This window comes from Suillus discolor, assembly GCF_016758755.1.
Source record: "Suillus discolor strain FC423 chromosome Unknown F5147scaffold_49, whole genome shotgun sequence".
NCBI classification, from domain to species: Eukaryota; Fungi; Basidiomycota; class Agaricomycetes; order Boletales; family Suillaceae; genus Suillus; species Suillus discolor.
In genome coordinates this window covers 237,496-253,860 of record NW_024541296.1, presented here as the reverse complement: position 1 = coordinate 253,860, position 16,365 = coordinate 237,496, and the positions used below count along the sequence as shown (strand labels likewise).

General features: G+C 48.1%; 7 protein-coding genes across 7 annotated transcripts; 5 read left to right on the top strand and 2 right to left on the bottom strand.

Moving 5' to 3' along the window:
- The first annotated feature begins 20 nt into the window (after nt 1-20).
- F5147DRAFT_708396 (60S ribosomal protein L19) lies at nt 21-1,116 on the top strand. The gene is made up of 4 exons (XM_041438135.1): nt 21-163; nt 219-582; nt 645-789; nt 837-1,116. The coding sequence occupies exons 2-4, from the start codon at nt 227-229 to the stop codon at nt 921-923; spliced, it is 588 nt and encodes a 195-aa protein (XP_041290037.1). The 5' UTR covers nt 21-163; nt 219-226; the 3' UTR covers nt 924-1,116.
- F5147DRAFT_708394 (acyl-CoA N-acyltransferase) lies at nt 1,117-3,244 on the bottom strand. The gene is made up of 10 exons (XM_041438134.1): nt 3,094-3,244; nt 2,748-3,033; nt 2,450-2,696; nt 2,308-2,397; nt 2,184-2,259; nt 2,068-2,132; nt 1,919-2,012; nt 1,749-1,863; nt 1,515-1,699; nt 1,117-1,460 (listed from the first exon to the last, which is right to left on the bottom strand). The coding sequence occupies exons 1-10, from the start codon at nt 3,164-3,166 to the stop codon at nt 1,189-1,191; spliced, it is 1,503 nt and encodes a 500-aa protein (XP_041290036.1). The 5' UTR covers nt 3,167-3,244; the 3' UTR covers nt 1,117-1,188.
- Nucleotides 3,245-3,331: 87 nt separating this feature from the next.
- F5147DRAFT_708392 (uncharacterized protein) lies at nt 3,332-4,958 on the top strand. Its single transcript, XM_041438133.1, has 4 exons — nt 3,332-3,454; nt 3,505-3,821; nt 3,875-3,939; nt 3,987-4,958. Exons 2-4 carry the CDS (start codon nt 3,721-3,723, stop codon nt 4,553-4,555), a joined length of 735 nt encoding a protein of 244 aa, XP_041290035.1. The 5' UTR covers nt 3,332-3,454; nt 3,505-3,720; the 3' UTR covers nt 4,556-4,958.
- Nucleotides 4,959-5,022: 64 nt separating this feature from the next.
- F5147DRAFT_838915 (kinase-like domain-containing protein) lies at nt 5,023-8,028 on the top strand (the record flags this gene model as incomplete). Its single annotated transcript, XM_041444185.1, has 11 exons — nt 5,023-5,154; nt 5,212-5,325; nt 5,378-5,428; nt 5,488-5,850; nt 5,901-5,990; nt 6,042-6,147; nt 6,230-6,300; nt 6,345-6,470; nt 6,528-6,598; nt 6,648-6,682; nt 6,735-8,028. The coding sequence occupies 11 exons, from the start codon at nt 5,023-5,025 to the stop codon at nt 7,823-7,825; spliced, it is 2,250 nt and encodes a 749-aa protein (XP_041290034.1). The 3' UTR covers nt 7,826-8,028.
- Nucleotides 8,029-8,273: 245 nt separating this feature from the next.
- On the top strand, nt 8,274-9,209 carry F5147DRAFT_297232 (uncharacterized protein). The gene is made up of 4 exons (XM_041429092.1): nt 8,274-8,379; nt 8,430-8,659; nt 8,715-8,804; nt 8,863-9,209. Exons 2-4 carry the CDS (start codon nt 8,489-8,491, stop codon nt 8,989-8,991), a joined length of 390 nt encoding a protein of 129 aa, XP_041290033.1. The 5' UTR covers nt 8,274-8,379; nt 8,430-8,488; the 3' UTR covers nt 8,992-9,209.
- Nucleotide 9,210: 1 nt separating this feature from the next.
- Nucleotides 9,211-14,035, top strand: F5147DRAFT_297164 (armadillo-type protein). Its single transcript, XM_041429091.1, has 16 exons — nt 9,211-9,311; nt 9,375-9,400; nt 9,454-9,603; nt 9,671-9,783; nt 9,836-9,933; nt 9,985-10,395; nt 10,454-10,549; nt 10,600-10,685; nt 10,737-11,783; nt 11,830-12,256; nt 12,309-12,385; nt 12,434-12,528; nt 12,577-12,680; nt 12,730-13,044; nt 13,095-13,310; nt 13,359-14,035. Exons 1-16 carry the CDS (start codon nt 9,273-9,275, stop codon nt 13,749-13,751), a joined length of 3,693 nt encoding a protein of 1,230 aa, XP_041290032.1. The 5' UTR covers nt 9,211-9,272; the 3' UTR covers nt 13,752-14,035.
- F5147DRAFT_297090 (FAD-linked oxidoreductase-like protein) lies at nt 13,853-16,319 on the bottom strand. Its single transcript, XM_041429090.1, has 7 exons — nt 15,750-16,319; nt 15,432-15,695; nt 15,119-15,378; nt 14,865-15,053; nt 14,345-14,811; nt 14,194-14,288; nt 13,853-14,082 (listed from the first exon to the last, which is right to left on the bottom strand). The coding sequence occupies exons 1-7, from the start codon at nt 16,095-16,097 to the stop codon at nt 13,954-13,956; spliced, it is 1,752 nt and encodes a 583-aa protein (XP_041290031.1). The 5' UTR covers nt 16,098-16,319; the 3' UTR covers nt 13,853-13,953.
- Between the last annotated feature and the right edge of the window lie 46 nt (nt 16,320-16,365).

The following is a 16,365-nucleotide window of genomic DNA, read 5'->3' as shown; positions in this document are numbered from 1 at the left end:
CCCGCCAGGCCAGGCCTAGCAACGTCAGTAGTAGCCACGGGAATGTCCGGTAGAGCTGTATAGTTAAACTTAATAAGGTTCAGTGGCTTCATTACGTAACATTCACGGCTGGGCTTGTGAATCTAAGTTACAGCTGTCCTCATCGACAATCCTCAAGATCAAGGTGAGAAACGCTGCCGGTCCAAGTTCTGCTCAAATTTATTTCTATTTGCACTCAGACGCCGCTATGGTCAACCTTCGTTCTCAAAAGCGACTCGCCGCAGCCGTCGCCGGTGTTGGCAAGCGCAAAATCTGGCTCGACCCCGCTGAACAAGCTGAGATCGGGAATGCCAACTCCCGCTCGCACGTTAAGAAACTCATCAAAGATGGCCGTGTCATCATAAAGCCCACTGTTATCCACTCCCGTGCCCGCACCCGTGACCTTCTTGCCGCCAAGCGCAAGGGTCGTCACACTGGTCCGGGTAAAAGAAAGGGTACTGCTGAGGCTCGTCTTCCCACCAAGGTGCAGTGGATGCGGAGACAGCGGGTTCTGAGACGGTTGTTGAGGAAGTACAGAGAAGCAGGCAAGATCGACAAGCATCTGTGAGTGTGTTGTGTTCCCTCCATATCCTGATCTCATGTTCTCACATGGACGGCGTTACAAGATATCACTCCTTGTACCAAAAATCGAAGGGTAACGTCTTCAAGAACAAGCGCGTACTCATGGAGTACATTCACAAAGCTAAAGCTGAGAAGAACCGTACCAAGGTCCTCAGCGACCAGATGGAGGCTCGCCGTGGGAAGAACAAGGTTAGTTTTCACGTCCTCAAAATTGCATTTGGCACCAACATTTTTAGGCCACTCGCGACCGTCGTGCCAAAAGACTGGCAGAGAAGCGGCAAGCAATTCTTGCGGTGGAGCACGAGGCAGCTGTTCAGGAGTAAAATGGTTCATGTATATTTACGATTTCATTCCGACTTGCTTGACGCTGCACTCTATAGCACTTATGCTATGTTCACATGCCTCTACGATCGCTCACATACTTCACCATGCATTCTATTTCTCCTCATTTTCCCCATCGTAAACATGATGAATACGTGCAATGTTCCCTGAGGTCATATATTGCACCTGATTGACAAGTTGGCATTGTAAATGAAGTGTTTGAGCGCACAACTGTAGCCAACCCGTCTGTATGATGGACAGAAGTGATCACGTCAACATGACATGGGCAGGATCCAAACACATCCTCTTTACATTCCTCTCTTTGGCCACGGCTTCCACCATCTCCCTTGTGATCCCCACCACACCGTCCAATGTGCTCCCTAAAAGCCCACATTCATTCAACGCAAATGCAGCATCCTCGATGCGTAGATTCGTAGCTGATGCAATCTCTGCAAGGGTGGACCGCACAACGACGTGCGAGGTCGCGCTGCCGTCAGGATTAGAAATTGTCAGCACCGTGCGCATTGCTGCAATTGTGTCTAGATTCACACGGATATGTTGAGTACTGGACGGAATCGCATCTAGACACTCACCATCCAGCCCGTTTGGCGATGAAAATGTAGAATTTGAATCAGGTGTTTCTCCATCCCATCCTTTCGCTCGCTTTTTTCGTGAATTAGCATCCTCCGAGGGAGGAGGCAGCACACCAGTTAGGTCAGGTAGTCGCCCTGAAGACGTAATCGTGGGTCGATCTGGTGGGAGAACTGACAAAAGTCGTCTACACAAAAATGATGAGGATAGTGCATAAGCGAAGAGTTGACAACTACCTGAAGAAGCGAATGAGCGTAGCCACCCAGTATGTGAGGTAGCTTCTCAAGCCCAGATCTGAAAGGGGTCGTTCAGGTGTACCGATTTTACCAGCGCGGCGGGATACTTCATAACCTGCATAATGTGAGCTGCAGAATTTTGACGGTTTGTGAAGTTTGCTCGCACGTACTGAATTCGATCATGAGCATTCCATAGCCCTTGCGCTGATATGGAGGGAGAACAATGATACACGCAAGATTATAGTCATCGTAAGATATTTTCTCCTGCAGGCGGAATAAGCATTCGGGACTCGATGTATACTCGTAGCAAACGAGATACCTTCGAAAAGAACCCAAGAACATGATCTCGTTGTGAATCCGCGTCTGTAAGGATATAGAACAAGACTGATTCGTATGTTAGTGGGAGTCATTAAGTTGTTCTCGGCTTAAACGCACAGTTGTCGCAATCAAAGAACAAAGTTTTAACGTCGATGAACAATTTTCCAAAGAGCGAGAGGTTTTGGCAGTAGAGCTGAGGGTCTTGGTAAGTATTCGAACGAAGGCAGCAATATGTAGAGACCTTGTCCTTGGCGCCGTCGACCTCCCAAATTATGTGCGCACCTCGCTGATAAACCTTTCGTCCTGGTGGATGCCTTCTGTCGCATTGTTTCTTCAAGACATACATATAAGTTAGCCATAAACACAACAAGATCAGGACATACTACATGCATTTCCCATGCTGCACCCTCAGCCATGTACTTGAAACAGCGATCACAGACCCATAATATGCTCTTTTCAGCAGATAGATGTGAGCGAGTAAGCCCGCCGGCCAAGAGGTCAGAGGTGCGCCCATGTGATCGAACGGTCGCTCTGTTGACACCAGGAATCTTGGACGTCGAAGCTGAACCTCCAGGTAGTCCAGTGCTATCCTCAAGCTCTGAATCTGTGAGTGGATAAGGTGAGAAATACCTACAACATGATGTGAGTGGGAAGAAGTTTATTATAATATGCGCTACGCACCAGGTCTTGATCCGCCACTGCCCAAAATTGACCTTGTCAAAATTTCTTTGCGCAGTGATCTGTTTGTGGTGTTTGATGTCAAACTCTTCCTCGGTCATGAGGGGATCGGGCCGCGTTTCTGGCTCTGTAGGCGTAGGCGAAGGGGTGTCCCTCCTCCTTTTGCGCACGGATTCGTTAGCAGGTTTGAGGCTAGCCCCTGGAATCCATTCGTCTAGGCGTTTGTCAAATCCATCATAGTGGACATACACCTGTCCGTCCGGGCGACGTTGAAGGATGTCCACAAGTTCTGAAACACGTTGTTCGCCTCAGTCATTACAAGTTGTTGACAGAAAGATGTAGAACGCACGATCTGCACCATTCTTGTTAACAATATAGCTTGTGTTCTGCGATCGTGCGGATGTACTAGTTGATTCTGTCATGAGGGTGTGCAAGGTTGAAGTAAAGTAGCATATGCTAGTAGCAGGCGCTCCGGCTCTCCGAGTCAACTTATTATGTCGTGATTCATTTTACCAACCTTGACCAATTTCAACCAGCTATTATACGTACATCTTGCCATTAGGAGCTAGCGACTTGTCTATATGCCCATTAGTTAGTTGCTCCGAGTCAACACTCAGGAGGCCCTAGCTTACGATTTCTACCAGTACTGTTTTCAAAGTTATCGCACGGGCTTCAGGCTGCAGATTTCGATCGGAAGATTCCAGACTCACGTACGCATTCGCCGCGTACGACCGGTATCAGCTGTCTCATGTCACTACAGCTTCTATAGGCACAAAGTCACGAGTACATCTGTGCGGTATCCACTGTCAACTTGGATGGGTTGATATCCTCTCTTCTTTACACACAAACTTCATCTTTCTCGCCTCCACGACGCTCTATCAAGAAATTGTTGTTATTCGGTTGACCAACGCAGAGTCGGTTTTGGAGCACACCTAGCTGCTACACAGCGGCGACCTGATACTACTGAATAGAATTAATGCCTCAAGTTCAACATTACGGAGCTAGTATCGTAAATATCATGTCACTCTTTGTCACTCTCCTCTGTGCTTCTCAAGTCTATGCATCCTGCACGTACTCGTGAGTTACTCTCCCAAAAATTCATTTTATTTCTTGTCTCAGATAAAATTCAGGGCGGATTCGAATGACTGTACTCCATTCCCCACGTCGACTATCGTCGGTCTTGCTATTGGCGGAAGTAAGTATGATTTTTTAGAATATTTGGCATTAGCTCAACTGCGGCAGTTATTCTCTTGGCCATTGTTATTTTCGGCAGGATTCTTCGCCGGCGAAGACTCCAACGTGTTGCACAGACAACCTTCCTGTATGGAACATCCAGTAACAGCTATGGCAGGCCACAATCAAATGTATATCATCCACACCCCACTCAAAGACCTATCCCCGGTCAAATGAATTCGTTGAACCGACATGGAATGCCTGTAGCACCCTCATTTCCACAACTATCCAAGCCATCTCCAACGGCACACTCTACACGCATGCGATCTCCAACCATGCCTTCTCCAACCCACTACTCATATTATTCAAACCAGACCCCACACATTTCACCTCCCTCTTCCCCAAATTCAGCCCGCTTACCACCCCCTGGGTTTCCCCCCTCTCCTTCCCCCCCTTCGACACATTCACGAGTCTCTGCTGATCCATCTACGGTTCAAGCACCGTCCATTAGGGTCACTTCAGCACACACTTCTCCCGTCAGGCACTCATCACCTCCAGAGAATGTGGAGATGCGTACGCTGACCGTGCAGACGGAAGTTGCGAATGATGAACCTCCACCAGCTTATACCCCGATTTAACAGTATGCATCATCTTAGGATTTCGTACGAGATACCCGATTTTATTCAGGAGCTTATCACAACTTCATGAAAAGGGTGCGATTGTCCAATTGATCTTTCTGTGTTCTCTCATTATTTCTCAACAACTTGATATCGCTTCACTGCGCTCACCCGTTAGAGCTTACTTGTCTTCGGAGTCTAGGTATATCTGTTACATACGATAGATCATGAAATTTTGAGACTTCAAAGCTTCAGGCTTAGGCTTAAGGAGCAAGGCAGTCAGTTGTCTATGTAACTGCTAGTTTCCTCGAGACGTCCATCATAAGCTTGAAGAAACGACCAAGAATCTTTCTTTCATTTTGCGTACCTTCGGAAAACTAGCTACGAGGCGTCCTGCACGTTGACATGTATTCATAAGAAACCGGCATTTCGAATTCCAATTCACACACTTAATGCTCATTGGAAGTTCGGTACTTGCACTCATCACCATGCCTGCTATCGACACACAGCCAGCTCCAATTTCTTCTCCCGCTCGCAGTATATCAAAGTCCATCATTTCTCAATACTCTCAACTAGCCCCAAGGCTCGCTGTCGAATCTTTCGACCTCTCACCCTTTTCAGTACTAAAATGATTGTTTTCCGCAGTCTGAGTTGCATGCTAACTACCTTTGACGTAGGAGTCATTCACTGGTCTTCTTGACGACGATATTGCAACATCCCTGTTGTTTCCGGACCCTCCGGACCCTCAGAAACAAGCAGGCATGGTCTCGGACCTGAGTTATGACGTCGAGGTTTATCATCTCTCCTTTGGGTATCAGAATCGCTCTGACACCTAAACTTTAGATTAAGGATATTGCTGATCTCGCTCCTCGTTTTAGGGATGGAGAAATTGAGGTGCAGTGTCTCTTATGCCGATGAGCGTCCGAGGTACTGATGATCGATGATCTTTGTAGGAAGTGATGGTCATTTCACCGAAACCAAGACTCATCCATTCCTCCAGGCAAGGCGTGAAGGCCGGTGATGTGGGTTTTGTGAATATTGATCCAAGTCTACGCTCAGACATAGCCGTGCAGTTCCGACCACTCTACACACTGTTCAAAGATTCCATCTCATCGACACATCTATGCCGAAAACGTGACGACCTCAAATTCTATGCTATGCGAATTTTGAACAAGGAGCGCCTTCAAATTCGCAGTCCTCATGATCACATCCAACTTCAAATGGAAATTTGCCAGGAAATTCGCGAACTGCGGTCTTCTTTCCTCTCACCATTCATCTGGATCCACGAGGATGGCCTTGAAATTCATTCCATCGCGGTATGCTTTACTTTTAGTCTTGCGCTCCAGGTGCCAACAGTTTGAACCAGGAGTTTTACCCTAATGGCAGTCTCCAGGATTTGCTCGACCGCGACACGAGCCTTAGCGAAAGCCACGCCCTGCACATAGCTTCCGAAATAGTAAGCCAAGCCAAGTGACGCAATTCAATATGATATGCTTACCTGCAATAGGTAGAGGCGCTGGACACACTTCATACTGCTGGCATAATTCATCGTGATCTAGCACCATGTAATATCATGTTCGACACGTCGGGACATGTAGTTATTGCGGGGTTTGGTCAAGCCATGCAAACCTGATTCAGCAGCCTCTTTCCCGTTGCCTGATACTGGTTTGTATTGTGCTCCTGAACTCATCCTAGGGTGGGCGCATGATTTTAGTGTTGACTGTTGGAGCTTTGGCCTGCTGATATACATGATGCTTTTCGGATCTGTGAGTTTACCGCATCAATTTCGCCATTTATTTACGCGTTTTAGCACCCATACGTTGCCGACAACGACAACGACAACGCTGCCATCCTGCAAACCAAGGTCCTTCACTGCCCGCTGATGGTTCCCCAGACAGTGTCAGTATCATGGGCAGCACAAGATCTTTTAGTCAAAGTGAGTTTTCGGAATGTATTGACGCGCGCGCTGGCTGATGCACGTAATTTGGATTAGTGTTTGGAGCGCAATGCAGCCCTTCGCTTGGACATCAAACAGATTAGGGCGCATACATACTTCTGCACTGTGTGAGTTTTACAACTCTGGACGCTACCGCATTGTCGAAACTTGACGTAGGCATTGGAACAACGTGACCAACAGGGTTGGCAAGGGTCTGGATACAAATTTGCGAGTGCTTGCCTGCTAAACTGACATTCACTGCAGCACCCCTCGGATACGATGATGAGAATCCTGATATCAACATACGACACTCTGAAGATAATATGACTGTTTCAGATGCAAAGAAAGTGGCGGTCCTTACAGAAGATGAACCTCTGACCTTGGCCGAAGAGAGAATCGTTGATTCATTCACCCCCATGCCACAACGAATAGTAAAACCTAAAACTGGATCTCTCCACGCGCAAAAAGATGCTATTCTCAAAACACAAAGACGTATCTCTTCACAAAGCACTCGCCTAGAAATTGTACCTGAAGCTTCTGACGAAGAGGAATCCCTGGACGTAGGTCAAGTGGAGTCGAGCGCGCAAGATTATGTACGACGTTTCAGGCAGCGCTCTGCAGTCATGGACCTAGGACACACTCCGGCAGGTCCATTATCATTGTGGGACGCTCTTGATTTGGAGATCAACTCCGTTTCCTCGCACTACTCTAACCCGAGCACAACCAGTCGTGAAGAGCCACCGGAGAACTTTGGCACACTGCGAAAAAGTCGGTCGGTAACCTTTCAAGATCGTGCCCGGTCCACCCTATCTATCGCAAGCACTGTCCCTTCCACCAAATTGCATGTCCGAAATAAGCTTCGCAAGAGGATGCGTTCTGCAAGCACCCCTACACTTAGGTCTCCTCACCTTGATCCGTTGCTCAAGGGACTTCCCCTTGGCGTCAAACAGATTGGCTACGGCATCGGTTTCAGCCCCCCTATGGAACCCCTTTCTTCTCGCTCGAAATCGGTTTATCGATCCGCTATCCGCGCATGTCAAAAGCTGGTGCCAGTCATACGTCGCAAAATCTCCAGAAAGACCTTATCTAAACGCAAGACATCCTCGCCGACAGACTCAAGTAGTGCCCGTGACGCGACTGCAGTAATGCGTGGGCTCTATGGGCCAACCTGGACACTTGGTATGGAGTCCCTGCCACCTTCTGCGGCTACAGACACACTCTCGGCCACAACCAACGACTCGGAAGGCCCAGTGACACCAGAGACTCCGTTCTTTGCTCAGACAGTGGGAATAGTGCACCATGAGTCATCCACCCTTCGCTTGGTACCGTCCTCGGGTCTTCAGTCTTTTTTGTGATTATTTTTTCAGCCTCGCAATCACGCCGCATTTTATTGATATCGATGTTCCCTTTCGAAGCTCAATTTTTTCCTTTGATCAGCTCCCTTATCCAATTGCAGGACTTTGTCATAAAATGGATGTCTTAACACTCGCCTGTGCATTATTGTTGTTGTAATATGCATGTAATTTTTTGGCCTTTTTGTACATGACAATGTTAGACCATGGCCAATAGGTGGCAGACAGCAAGAACTTTCCGCTCCTTTTCGGGAATTACCCGGCGGCAAGTTGAGTTCAAGAAATGTGCTCAACCAGACAACAGTATTGCAGGTCAATGACTACTTCTTTTAGCCTCAGCCACCAAAGGGGTGACAATAGGTGCTATCGTGACCAATGGAGAAAGCGACTCGCCATTGGTGGTGCTCGGTAGTGATCAGTCCTTTTAGAACAATGGTTCAATTGTAAGCTACGCCATCGCCAACTCCATTGTGTTTCGTCAAAGCTAAAAGCACTTAGCAGTGGACCATTTCTCTGGCATGGAAATGCGAAGTCGCCACACAATCCACACCGGCCGGGTATATATGAAGAGTCTGAGTTGGTTTTGCAGAAATAACTTGGTATACAGGCATTCACGATAACTTCAAGGCAGTCCTCCAATTTCTGATTCCCTGATTCACCTCAGATATGTATACAACCCCCAAGAAGGATCCTTGCAGTATCATGGGGACCGACCGGAGGCCAAACCCACTACGCTATGTAAATCTCAAGGAGTGGGACGATGGTGCCTACGGTGATATATCATTCCAAGAATCCCAACCGGATACCCTCGAGGAGCCATGGCCATATAGATTCCAGGTAACATTGTATTTCTAAATCGACTCCTTTGTTCCTTTGATGACCTGACTACCAGAGTGGCGACAGCGTGTGGATCCACTCCACAGGTTATGACTGGTATCAAGGGAGAATTTCTGGCCAGCCCAAGGCTGCCCGGACGAAGATGGTGAATCTCTTGATACAATTGTCGGACTGCCCCATTGATTTGGTTTTGTGACTGGTAGGGTGATGGACTTTTTTGGCCTGTCACCTATAATCGTAATAAGCGCAGATATGCAGCACCTCTCAATGGCGAATTGAAGCCTGATACTCCGCCTATAAGGAAGATGTTGGAGGAGGCAGGCATTTTGTAAGGGGCTGGTACCTACTCAAGGACTTAATGATTCTACACCGTATCAGTAGTATTTATGTTCTATGTACAAATATGACGACCGGCATTGCATTGTAACCTATTTGTCGACACTGTAGTATCTTGTTGTTCTTCCTTCAAAGAATCGTTCTCGGCTCTGTAGTCCATCGTCTCAGTTGGAGTTGTGACGTGCGTGACTGAAATCTAAAAGCGCATTGTGTGGCTCCTGTCTGCCAGCTTCCACTACATTAACATCTTGATCCACGACTTCAACACACGACCACCATGACGAAGACTTATCTTATGAACAGCCTGATTGAGAAAGTTAGTACCTTAAAGTTTACTCACTGGAATCAACTGAGCTCTTTGCAATCTCGTGTATTATAGATGCAATCTCCGGACCAGGACTTTCGGTGCGTGAGCTTTCCCAACCATACTTCTTCATGTTTTCTGAAGTACTCGATAGATTTATGGGTCTGAACGATCTGATGAGCGAAATCAAACAAGATCCAGCCAGCTTCATCGGAGACGAGCCTACCGAGACAAAGGTCCTCAAACAGGTTCTTTCCTTAGTAGAAGATAGGATTTCGGAAGTCAAGAATCAGGCTGTCAAGTGGTACGGCCCACATCTACCCTGTCTCATTCTTGGGACTTATAACTTTTATGCGGTACTGTGCATTTAGCCTAGGTCAATTGATCAAGATCATCCGCGAAACGCAGATGGAACTCGTGGTTGATAGCTTAATCAACTTCTCAGTAGGAAAGGACGATGAACTGCGTGATATCTCTGGCTTGGGTAGGTCATCGAGATCGTTGACACATCTCGTATCCTAATAACAAATATACAGCATTGAAAACGATTACTTCTGAGTTGCCATTGGAAGGCAAAATTACTCCCAGAGCATGCGCAAAGCTCGCACCAAAGCTTCTACAGCAAGTTTCGAATGTAAGTTGTTTCTTTCAATATTGGTCCTGCTCTTGACATGGCCACTTGTAGACGGAAACCCCACCGGAGACTTTGATCGAGACATTATCAACGCTATCTATACTTATCACTCGTTTCCCTGCTCACGTATCTGATCCAGCCCTGACGCCGCACCCTCTGCCTGCAATAGCTCCGCTTCTTTCACACTCTCGTCCTGCTGTACGCAAACGTGCTATTCTGACGCTCTCACAATATGTCCCTGTAGCTCCTCCTGCACTCGTCAACGATCTATTGCAGAACCACATTCTCCCATTCCTTGCACCTAACGCTAACCTCGAAAAACAGCGCACAACTGTGCATCTGGTTGCTGCTATCATACGGCAGGCACCGCAGCAGCTGACATCAGTGTACAATGACATCATACCTGGAGTCATCAAAGCCGTCCAGAGGGACGATGATGAACTTCGTGAAGGTTGTCTTCAGGTTCGCAAATATTTCTTCCACATCAACACTGTCATGCCAATCACTCATGTTCGATCAGGCTCTTGAGACGTTGCTCTTGAGGTCTCCGACAGAAGCGGCACCGTTCCTAAGCTCGATAGTACAGATAGGAAGCCAGTTCATCAAATATGACCCAGTGAGTTATGAATTCATAACTTTGTATGGTTAGATCCCATCTGTCCACAGAACTATGCTGGACCGGATGACGGCGAGGACGAAGAGATGGCAGATGCAGATGATGACGACGACGACGACGATGCCGATATTGATGAGTGAGACATGATTTGTTTTATTTTCTTATTTTGCTCACAATGCGCATTTAGGTACTCTGACGATGAAGACACATCGTACAAGATCCGGCGTGCTTCTACCAAACTTCTAGCTGCTGTGATCACTACTCGCCCCGAGCTTCTGACCTCACTGTACAAAGAGGTGTCGCCTGTGCTAATATCGAGGTTTGGCGACAGGGAGAAAACTGTTCGGCTCGAAGTATGGGCAACTTATGGTGTTCTACTGAACCAAACTAACATGTACGGTGGCCTGCCACAATCTCAAGAGAACGATCCCGCTATTAGGAAGAGGAAAAGAGACAGCGAAGAGAGAATGGATGTCGAGGAAACGCCGCATACCCTTCTGCGCTCACAGGTTTCTTCATTATCCAAGGCCTTACTCCAGCAACTCAAGTCCCCGAAGACTCCACCACCGACGCTTCAAGCAGGCTTCCAGCTCCTGTACGCTTTGCTTGGCGTTCTTCCTGGTTGTCTTTCCAACCAAATTACACCCATTGCCGCAATCTCTCAATCTGTGCTGATTCAGTCGCCAGCGACTTCAACTTCGGCCCTTCACCTTACATGTCTCTCCTTCATCGCATTGTATTTCGCGACGCATGCTCCTGGGACATTTTCTATGTCACTTCCTACTCTGACACCTGTTCTTTTGAAGTCAGCTGGAGAGAAACACCCTCGAGTTGCTTCAGAAGCCTTCCGTGTCTTTTCTGCTTTACTCAATGCCACGAGGCCCGTAAAGAATGGCGAATGGGCAGAGCGTTTGTATGACCAAGCTTTTCAGCGTCTCAGCATTCACGACACGGACGCCGAGGTCCGCGGATGCGCTGAGGACTGTATTGCAGACCTATGGATTTGCGCTCCTGATATCATCAAACCGAAAGGCGGCAAGGAATGGCAAGCCATATGTCGGACCACCGGTAATACAGGAGGAGCTGTTAGAGTGGTCACGAAAGTTGCGAGGGACGTGGAAATGAGTGATGACTGGGTGAACTGTTGCGTTGAATGGATCATGGGTTTACTAAAGAAAAGTGAGAGGGGAGGAAAACCAGAGATATTTATCGCCCTCGATACTCTTTTAAAAAGGTCAGTTCATCTCTTGGAGATCTGGAAGCAACCTCATTTTGTCCAGATATTCATCTGGCGTTCCCACCGATCTGCCACCCACTTTGGTCCCCCAGATCAAACCATACATATCGACAACAGACATTTCCTTACTGTCTCATGCATTGACCATCATTACAGTGTTACTCGAGCTATCTCCGATCGCGACTTTCCCTGAAGTTGAGCGTGAGCTCCTTGGTGATATCTATCAGATCGCACATTCGCCTCTTGTCTCAGGAGCTGCTCTCGATTCACTTCTGATGTTCTTCTCTTCGTTGGTGCAGGCTGATAGCCAAATTGCAACCCACGTCGTTCCTAGCTTGGCGACATCAGCGGAAAAGGCCAACAAGTCAGACGCCAACTTAGCCAATGTCGCTAAATGCATTGGCCAAGTTGTCCAGAGCGCTCAGGGGGTGGCAGCAGGAACAATCGCGGTCTATTCCAAGTATATGAAGGTCAGCCCATGTACAGTAAATTAGCGCATTTCTGACATTGCGCTGCTTCTAGAAATCTTCAAAGTCAAAGTCCGCCACTTCTGTTGTGGTGTTAAGTCTGTTAATTGTTGGAGAACTTGGCCGTTTCATGTATGTCAGATTCTCAGTATTACTATTCCATCGATAACCCTGTCGCAGTGATATGTCGAGGCAACAAGATACGTTTAGTAGTACTATCGAACATTTCGCCGCAGAAGAAGAGGAGATTCGTGCTGCTGCCGCATTCGCTGCTGGTAAGTAAATTATACACATTAACCAGGTATATGGATTGACGTACCTAGGAAATATTGCTATCGGAAATCTTCATCAATTCTTGCCTGAAATCCTCAGGATTGCGGAGAGTGATCCGCATAAAAAGCTGCTGTCGTTGCATGCATTGAAGGAGGTCTGAAATTTGGTCTTTGTGACAATTTGTTTTCTGAGAGTCAGTCTAGGTCGTCACGCATTGCTCGCATGGACAGCTCGAAGGTGTTGCAGAGCAGCTCTGGGCACCCCTTTTTCAATACTCGGAGGATGCGGAGGACAGTACACGCAATGTTGCCGCTGCCTGTCTGGGCAAACTTACTACAACACATCCCACACGATATCTCCCACAACTTCACTCTCGCATCCATGACGAGAACCCTGCAGCACGCGCCACTGTCGTATCTGCTATCCGTCATACGCTTGCGGAGTCGTCACCATCATATGACGAGCTTTTGGCATCGCTCATCATGGACTTCTTGGATTTAATACATGATAAAGATTTGGTGTGCCGGTTGCTCTAATAAATTTGAATTTCCTGATACAAATTCCTCAGAATGTCCGCCGTCTTGCGTTGTCCGCTCTCAACTCTGCGGCAAGAACGAAGCCCCACCTCATACGTGATCACCTTCCAACTCTACTGCCGAGCCTCTATGCGGAGATGAAAGTCAACCCCGATCTCATTCGTACGGTCCAAATGGGGCCCTGGACACACAAAGTCGATGACGGACTCGACGCACGCAAGACCGCATGGGAGACACTGTACACCCTTGTAAGTATTTGCCATACACGTGGCCTCCCCTCACTCATGCACTCCTAGCTCGATACCTGCCTCGCCAAACTCGACCTATCGATCTTCCTCTCGCACTTGCTTGCAGCCATCAGCGATCCGTCAGACGAGATTAAAGTGATTGGGCACATGCTCCTCGCGCGGCTGTCAGCATCTCCGACAACGTCCATTGCACTTGCGCAGCGCCTCGACGAACTCACGCCCTGTCTTGAATCGACGATGCGCGGCACAGCTGTCACTAAAGACACGGTGAAACAGGACCTCGAACGCGCGGCGGAGTTACGGAGAAGCACGATGCGTGCTGTCGCTGCCCTCAGCAAAATCGATAATGCGGGTAGCGCGCCCAAGTTCGATGCCTTTGTGGAGGAATCGCGAAAGAATGAGCAATGGGGCCTGGAATTCAGGGAGTTACTTGGACACTGAAAGATTTCACTATGCAGGCAGTGTAGGCTATATCTGTTTTTCAATGCTCTCGTAGGCAAAGCGCAAACCGTTCTTGTAATTAGGATATCTGTTACGTCTCCAAGTCCGTGATGTGGGTAGTTACTTCTACATACCAGTACTTACAATCTTACGTCTTTGTTGCATCAAAATCACCCAATAAAAATGCGACGGGCACAGATATCTATGACACAACCAATCCTTTCATCTTCTTCCAAATGAGAGCCGCAGCCCCCTTTCTCTCTCTTGTGGCACCTCCTGCTCCGAGAACGCTCTTGTTTTCAATCGCCCGACGTGAAAGGTAGGGCATGACCTAGACATGACAACGTGGTCAGAATAATCCTTGAAACCACAAACAAGGTAAAAAAGACTTCATGTATTGATGCAGAAAGGCCAATATCGGAGGGAATCAAGTGAAACTCACCTGCACCAGTGCGCCGAACGGGACATACTTGATCACACACGGCCTTTCACACCGCGTCCGCCCGACGAGGTAATTCGTCAGCGCATCTGACATCCCTGCATATCACACAATGAGTTCTTGCCACATTAGACGCAAAGAAAGGTAAACGTGCCATACAGCTGCCCAAATGCAATCCTCTCCCCAACTTCAAGCGGTATCCTCACTACGTCCTCTTGCACCTCATTGACGCCAACACGCTCGACGACTCCCAGGCCCTTCTTGACAAGTTCCTCGAGGATGGACTCGCACGAGGTCCAGTTATGCGTAGCAAAAAATACACCAATGCTTGGTGCACCGAATCGGCCAGAGCGGTGGACGTCCTGGGAAATTGCATCGATCAACACGGTTGCGCAATCATGATAGCACTGGTCCGTCGCATCCTTCGAGGGTTTAACAGAGGGTTCAGGGTCGGGGGAAATGGAGAGCGAGCGCGGGGACCCGATTGCAGAATCAGCTGAACGAGCCAGATGATGGGCAGCAATCTCATATGGGTGATAAGCTCCCCGGACAAGTTTCACCCCAAGTGCATATCCTCTGGCACGGGCCAGCGCTAGGGAGTGCGTGAGGTGCGCGGGCATGCTGTAATTTGAGCGTGAGCATACTTGAGCATTTGCGTAGATCTGAGTACTGACCGTCGTAGATATGTTTGATAGGTCACATATACGAGAGGCCGCACTCTGCCATCCACAGATTTTCTCACGGATGGAGAGGATGTCCAAGAGGAGATGTCCCACCATGTCCGCAGGAAGCCATTGGAGGGGAGCTTGTTGAATCGTTCCATCAATGCGTGTCCAAATGCATCGATGGCAGGTTGGTACCAACTATAATATGAAGAGATGAGTAAGTGTGTAAGATCTAACAAGCAGCTGATAAACTTCAGACACACCTATACTCTGCATCAATGAACACTCTTACTCCACGTTCTTCAGCACGTGTACAAATCTGCACAAGGTCGCTGTATAGCTCTTTCAGGTCATGGATGTCAGATTCCGTTAGTGTTCTTGTTGATGCAGGGGAATGCAAGATAGAAAGATCGGATGGTGAAGGAGTCCCTGGAAAAAGTACCGGCGGTTCAAGCTGTGCTCGAGTATTCGTGAGGTGTATTGACAGGTTGATTAAGGATTGGGCATTTGGAAGCATGGCAGTCTGGGCAACCATGAGTATCGTGCTCCTCCTAATGTACAATACTGACAACTCACAAGCTTCACAGAAACCCAAGTCCGCCTTCCTATGTGTCCATCCTGAAATACATCCCTTCCGTCCTCGAAATCGGCGGAGGCGTTGATACTCCTTATAATCTCCTCTATGATACGCTTGTGTACGGGCTGCCCTTCCACATTCGTCTGATCCATCATCTCCTTCTGGTCGACTTCAACGGCATAAGCAAAGAGAGCACCTTTGTTCTCTGCACGGAGAGACGTAAGCAGTGGTAGTGCACCATTGGCCGTGTCTGCACCGACAAACTGCCGACCTGGTTATGGCTTCGAATTAGACAACGAGAAATAGATTATATGCACCTGATGGAAGAAAGTAGCTCGCACGAAACTCTCGACTATCTTACTCACTCCAGGAATACTGGACAAGGTGTCCAATATTGTCGGCGCCGCATCAACGAGAGGAGCGATGCTGCATGTCCCGTACACGATATATGCACGTAACAGATCCGACAGTGTGCGTGTGTCAAAAGGCGCCGGTTCGATATTTGAAGCATCATTGTAGAATACGTAGCCCAGCACGGAGGTAGTCAATGCACTGGAAAGCACTAGCACGCGTCCCACTCTTCTGAGACGTGGAGGTGGAACAGTGGAGAAAGTTCGAGCGCGAACAAAGAGACGCAATGCACCACTGCGAGTGATCAAGCTCATGGTCGTAGACGAATAAGAGACGTGCTTGAGGTTGATCCGGAAATAAAGCTGAGGCTAGCTCCGTCCGATTAACATACACACACGTACGAACATTGCAGGAACCCGAGGAACGCTAATCGTACGAACGGAGTCATGCCAGATATCCGGAGCAAAATTATCGCGCGCCCCGGAACGTTCATTGATAGAGTCAACGAATATGGATTTGTGTCATGTTTACATATGACAACAAAGGGAAACTTTTCGTAGTGACTAGTCGGAAAACATACTC

What these genes read in the sequence shown, in the direction of transcription:
- F5147DRAFT_708396 (XM_041438135.1), top strand. Translation starts at nt 227, where the DNA reads ATGGTCAACCTTCGTTCTCAAAAGCGACTCGCCGCAGCCGTCGCCGGT. An exon ending in GGCAAGATCGACAAGCATCT is followed by an intron (nt 583 to 644) that starts GTGAGTGTGTTG and finishes CGGCGTTACAAG; the next exon opens with ATATCACTCCTTGTACCAAA. An exon ending in CTCGCCGTGGGAAGAACAAG is followed by an intron (nt 790 to 836) that starts GTTAGTTTTCAC and finishes CAACATTTTTAG; the next exon opens with GCCACTCGCGACCGTCGTGC.
- F5147DRAFT_708394 (XM_041438134.1), bottom strand. Translation starts at nt 3,166, where the DNA reads ATGACAGAATCAACTAGTACATCCGCACGATCGCAGAACACAAGCTAT. An exon ending in CAGTGGCGGATCAAGACCTG is followed by an intron (nt 2,697 to 2,747) that starts GTGCGTAGCGCA and finishes ATCATGTTGTAG; the next exon opens with GTATTTCTCACCTTATCCAC. An exon ending in ATCGCCAAACGGGCTGGATG is followed by an intron (nt 1,461 to 1,514) that starts GTGAGTGTCTAG and finishes GTGTGAATCTAG; the next exon opens with ACACAATTGCAGCAATGCGC.
- F5147DRAFT_708392 (XM_041438133.1), top strand. Translation starts at nt 3,721, where the DNA reads ATGCCTCAAGTTCAACATTACGGAGCTAGTATCGTAAATATCATGTCA. An exon ending in TATGCATCCTGCACGTACTC is followed by an intron (nt 3,822 to 3,874) that starts GTGAGTTACTCT and finishes GATAAAATTCAG; the next exon opens with GGCGGATTCGAATGACTGTA. An exon ending in CGGTCTTGCTATTGGCGGAA is followed by an intron (nt 3,940 to 3,986) that starts GTAAGTATGATT and finishes CAACTGCGGCAG; the next exon opens with TTATTCTCTTGGCCATTGTT.
- F5147DRAFT_297232 (XM_041429092.1), top strand. Translation starts at nt 8,489, where the DNA reads ATGTATACAACCCCCAAGAAGGATCCTTGCAGTATCATGGGGACCGAC. An exon ending in CATGGCCATATAGATTCCAG is followed by an intron (nt 8,660 to 8,714) that starts GTAACATTGTAT and finishes CCTGACTACCAG; the next exon opens with AGTGGCGACAGCGTGTGGAT. An exon ending in AGGCTGCCCGGACGAAGATG is followed by an intron (nt 8,805 to 8,862) that starts GTGAATCTCTTG and finishes TGTGACTGGTAG; the next exon opens with GGTGATGGACTTTTTTGGCC.
- F5147DRAFT_297164 (XM_041429091.1), top strand. Translation starts at nt 9,273, where the DNA reads ATGACGAAGACTTATCTTATGAACAGCCTGATTGAGAAA. An exon ending in GCGTGATATCTCTGGCTTGG is followed by an intron (nt 9,784 to 9,835) that starts GTAGGTCATCGA and finishes ACAAATATACAG; the next exon opens with CATTGAAAACGATTACTTCT. An exon ending in TGCTGCCGCATTCGCTGCTG is followed by an intron (nt 12,529 to 12,576) that starts GTAAGTAAATTA and finishes TGACGTACCTAG; the next exon opens with GAAATATTGCTATCGGAAAT.
- F5147DRAFT_297090 (XM_041429090.1), bottom strand. Translation starts at nt 16,097, where the DNA reads ATGAGCTTGATCACTCGCAGTGGTGCATTGCGTCTCTTTGTTCGCGCT. An exon ending in GAGCTACTTTCTTCCATCAG is followed by an intron (nt 15,696 to 15,749) that starts GTGCATATAATC and finishes CCAGGTCGGCAG; the next exon opens with TTTGTCGGTGCAGACACGGC. An exon ending in CTTGGGTTTCTGTGAAGCTT is followed by an intron (nt 15,379 to 15,431) that starts GTGAGTTGTCAG and finishes ATGGTTGCCCAG; the next exon opens with ACTGCCATGCTTCCAAATGC.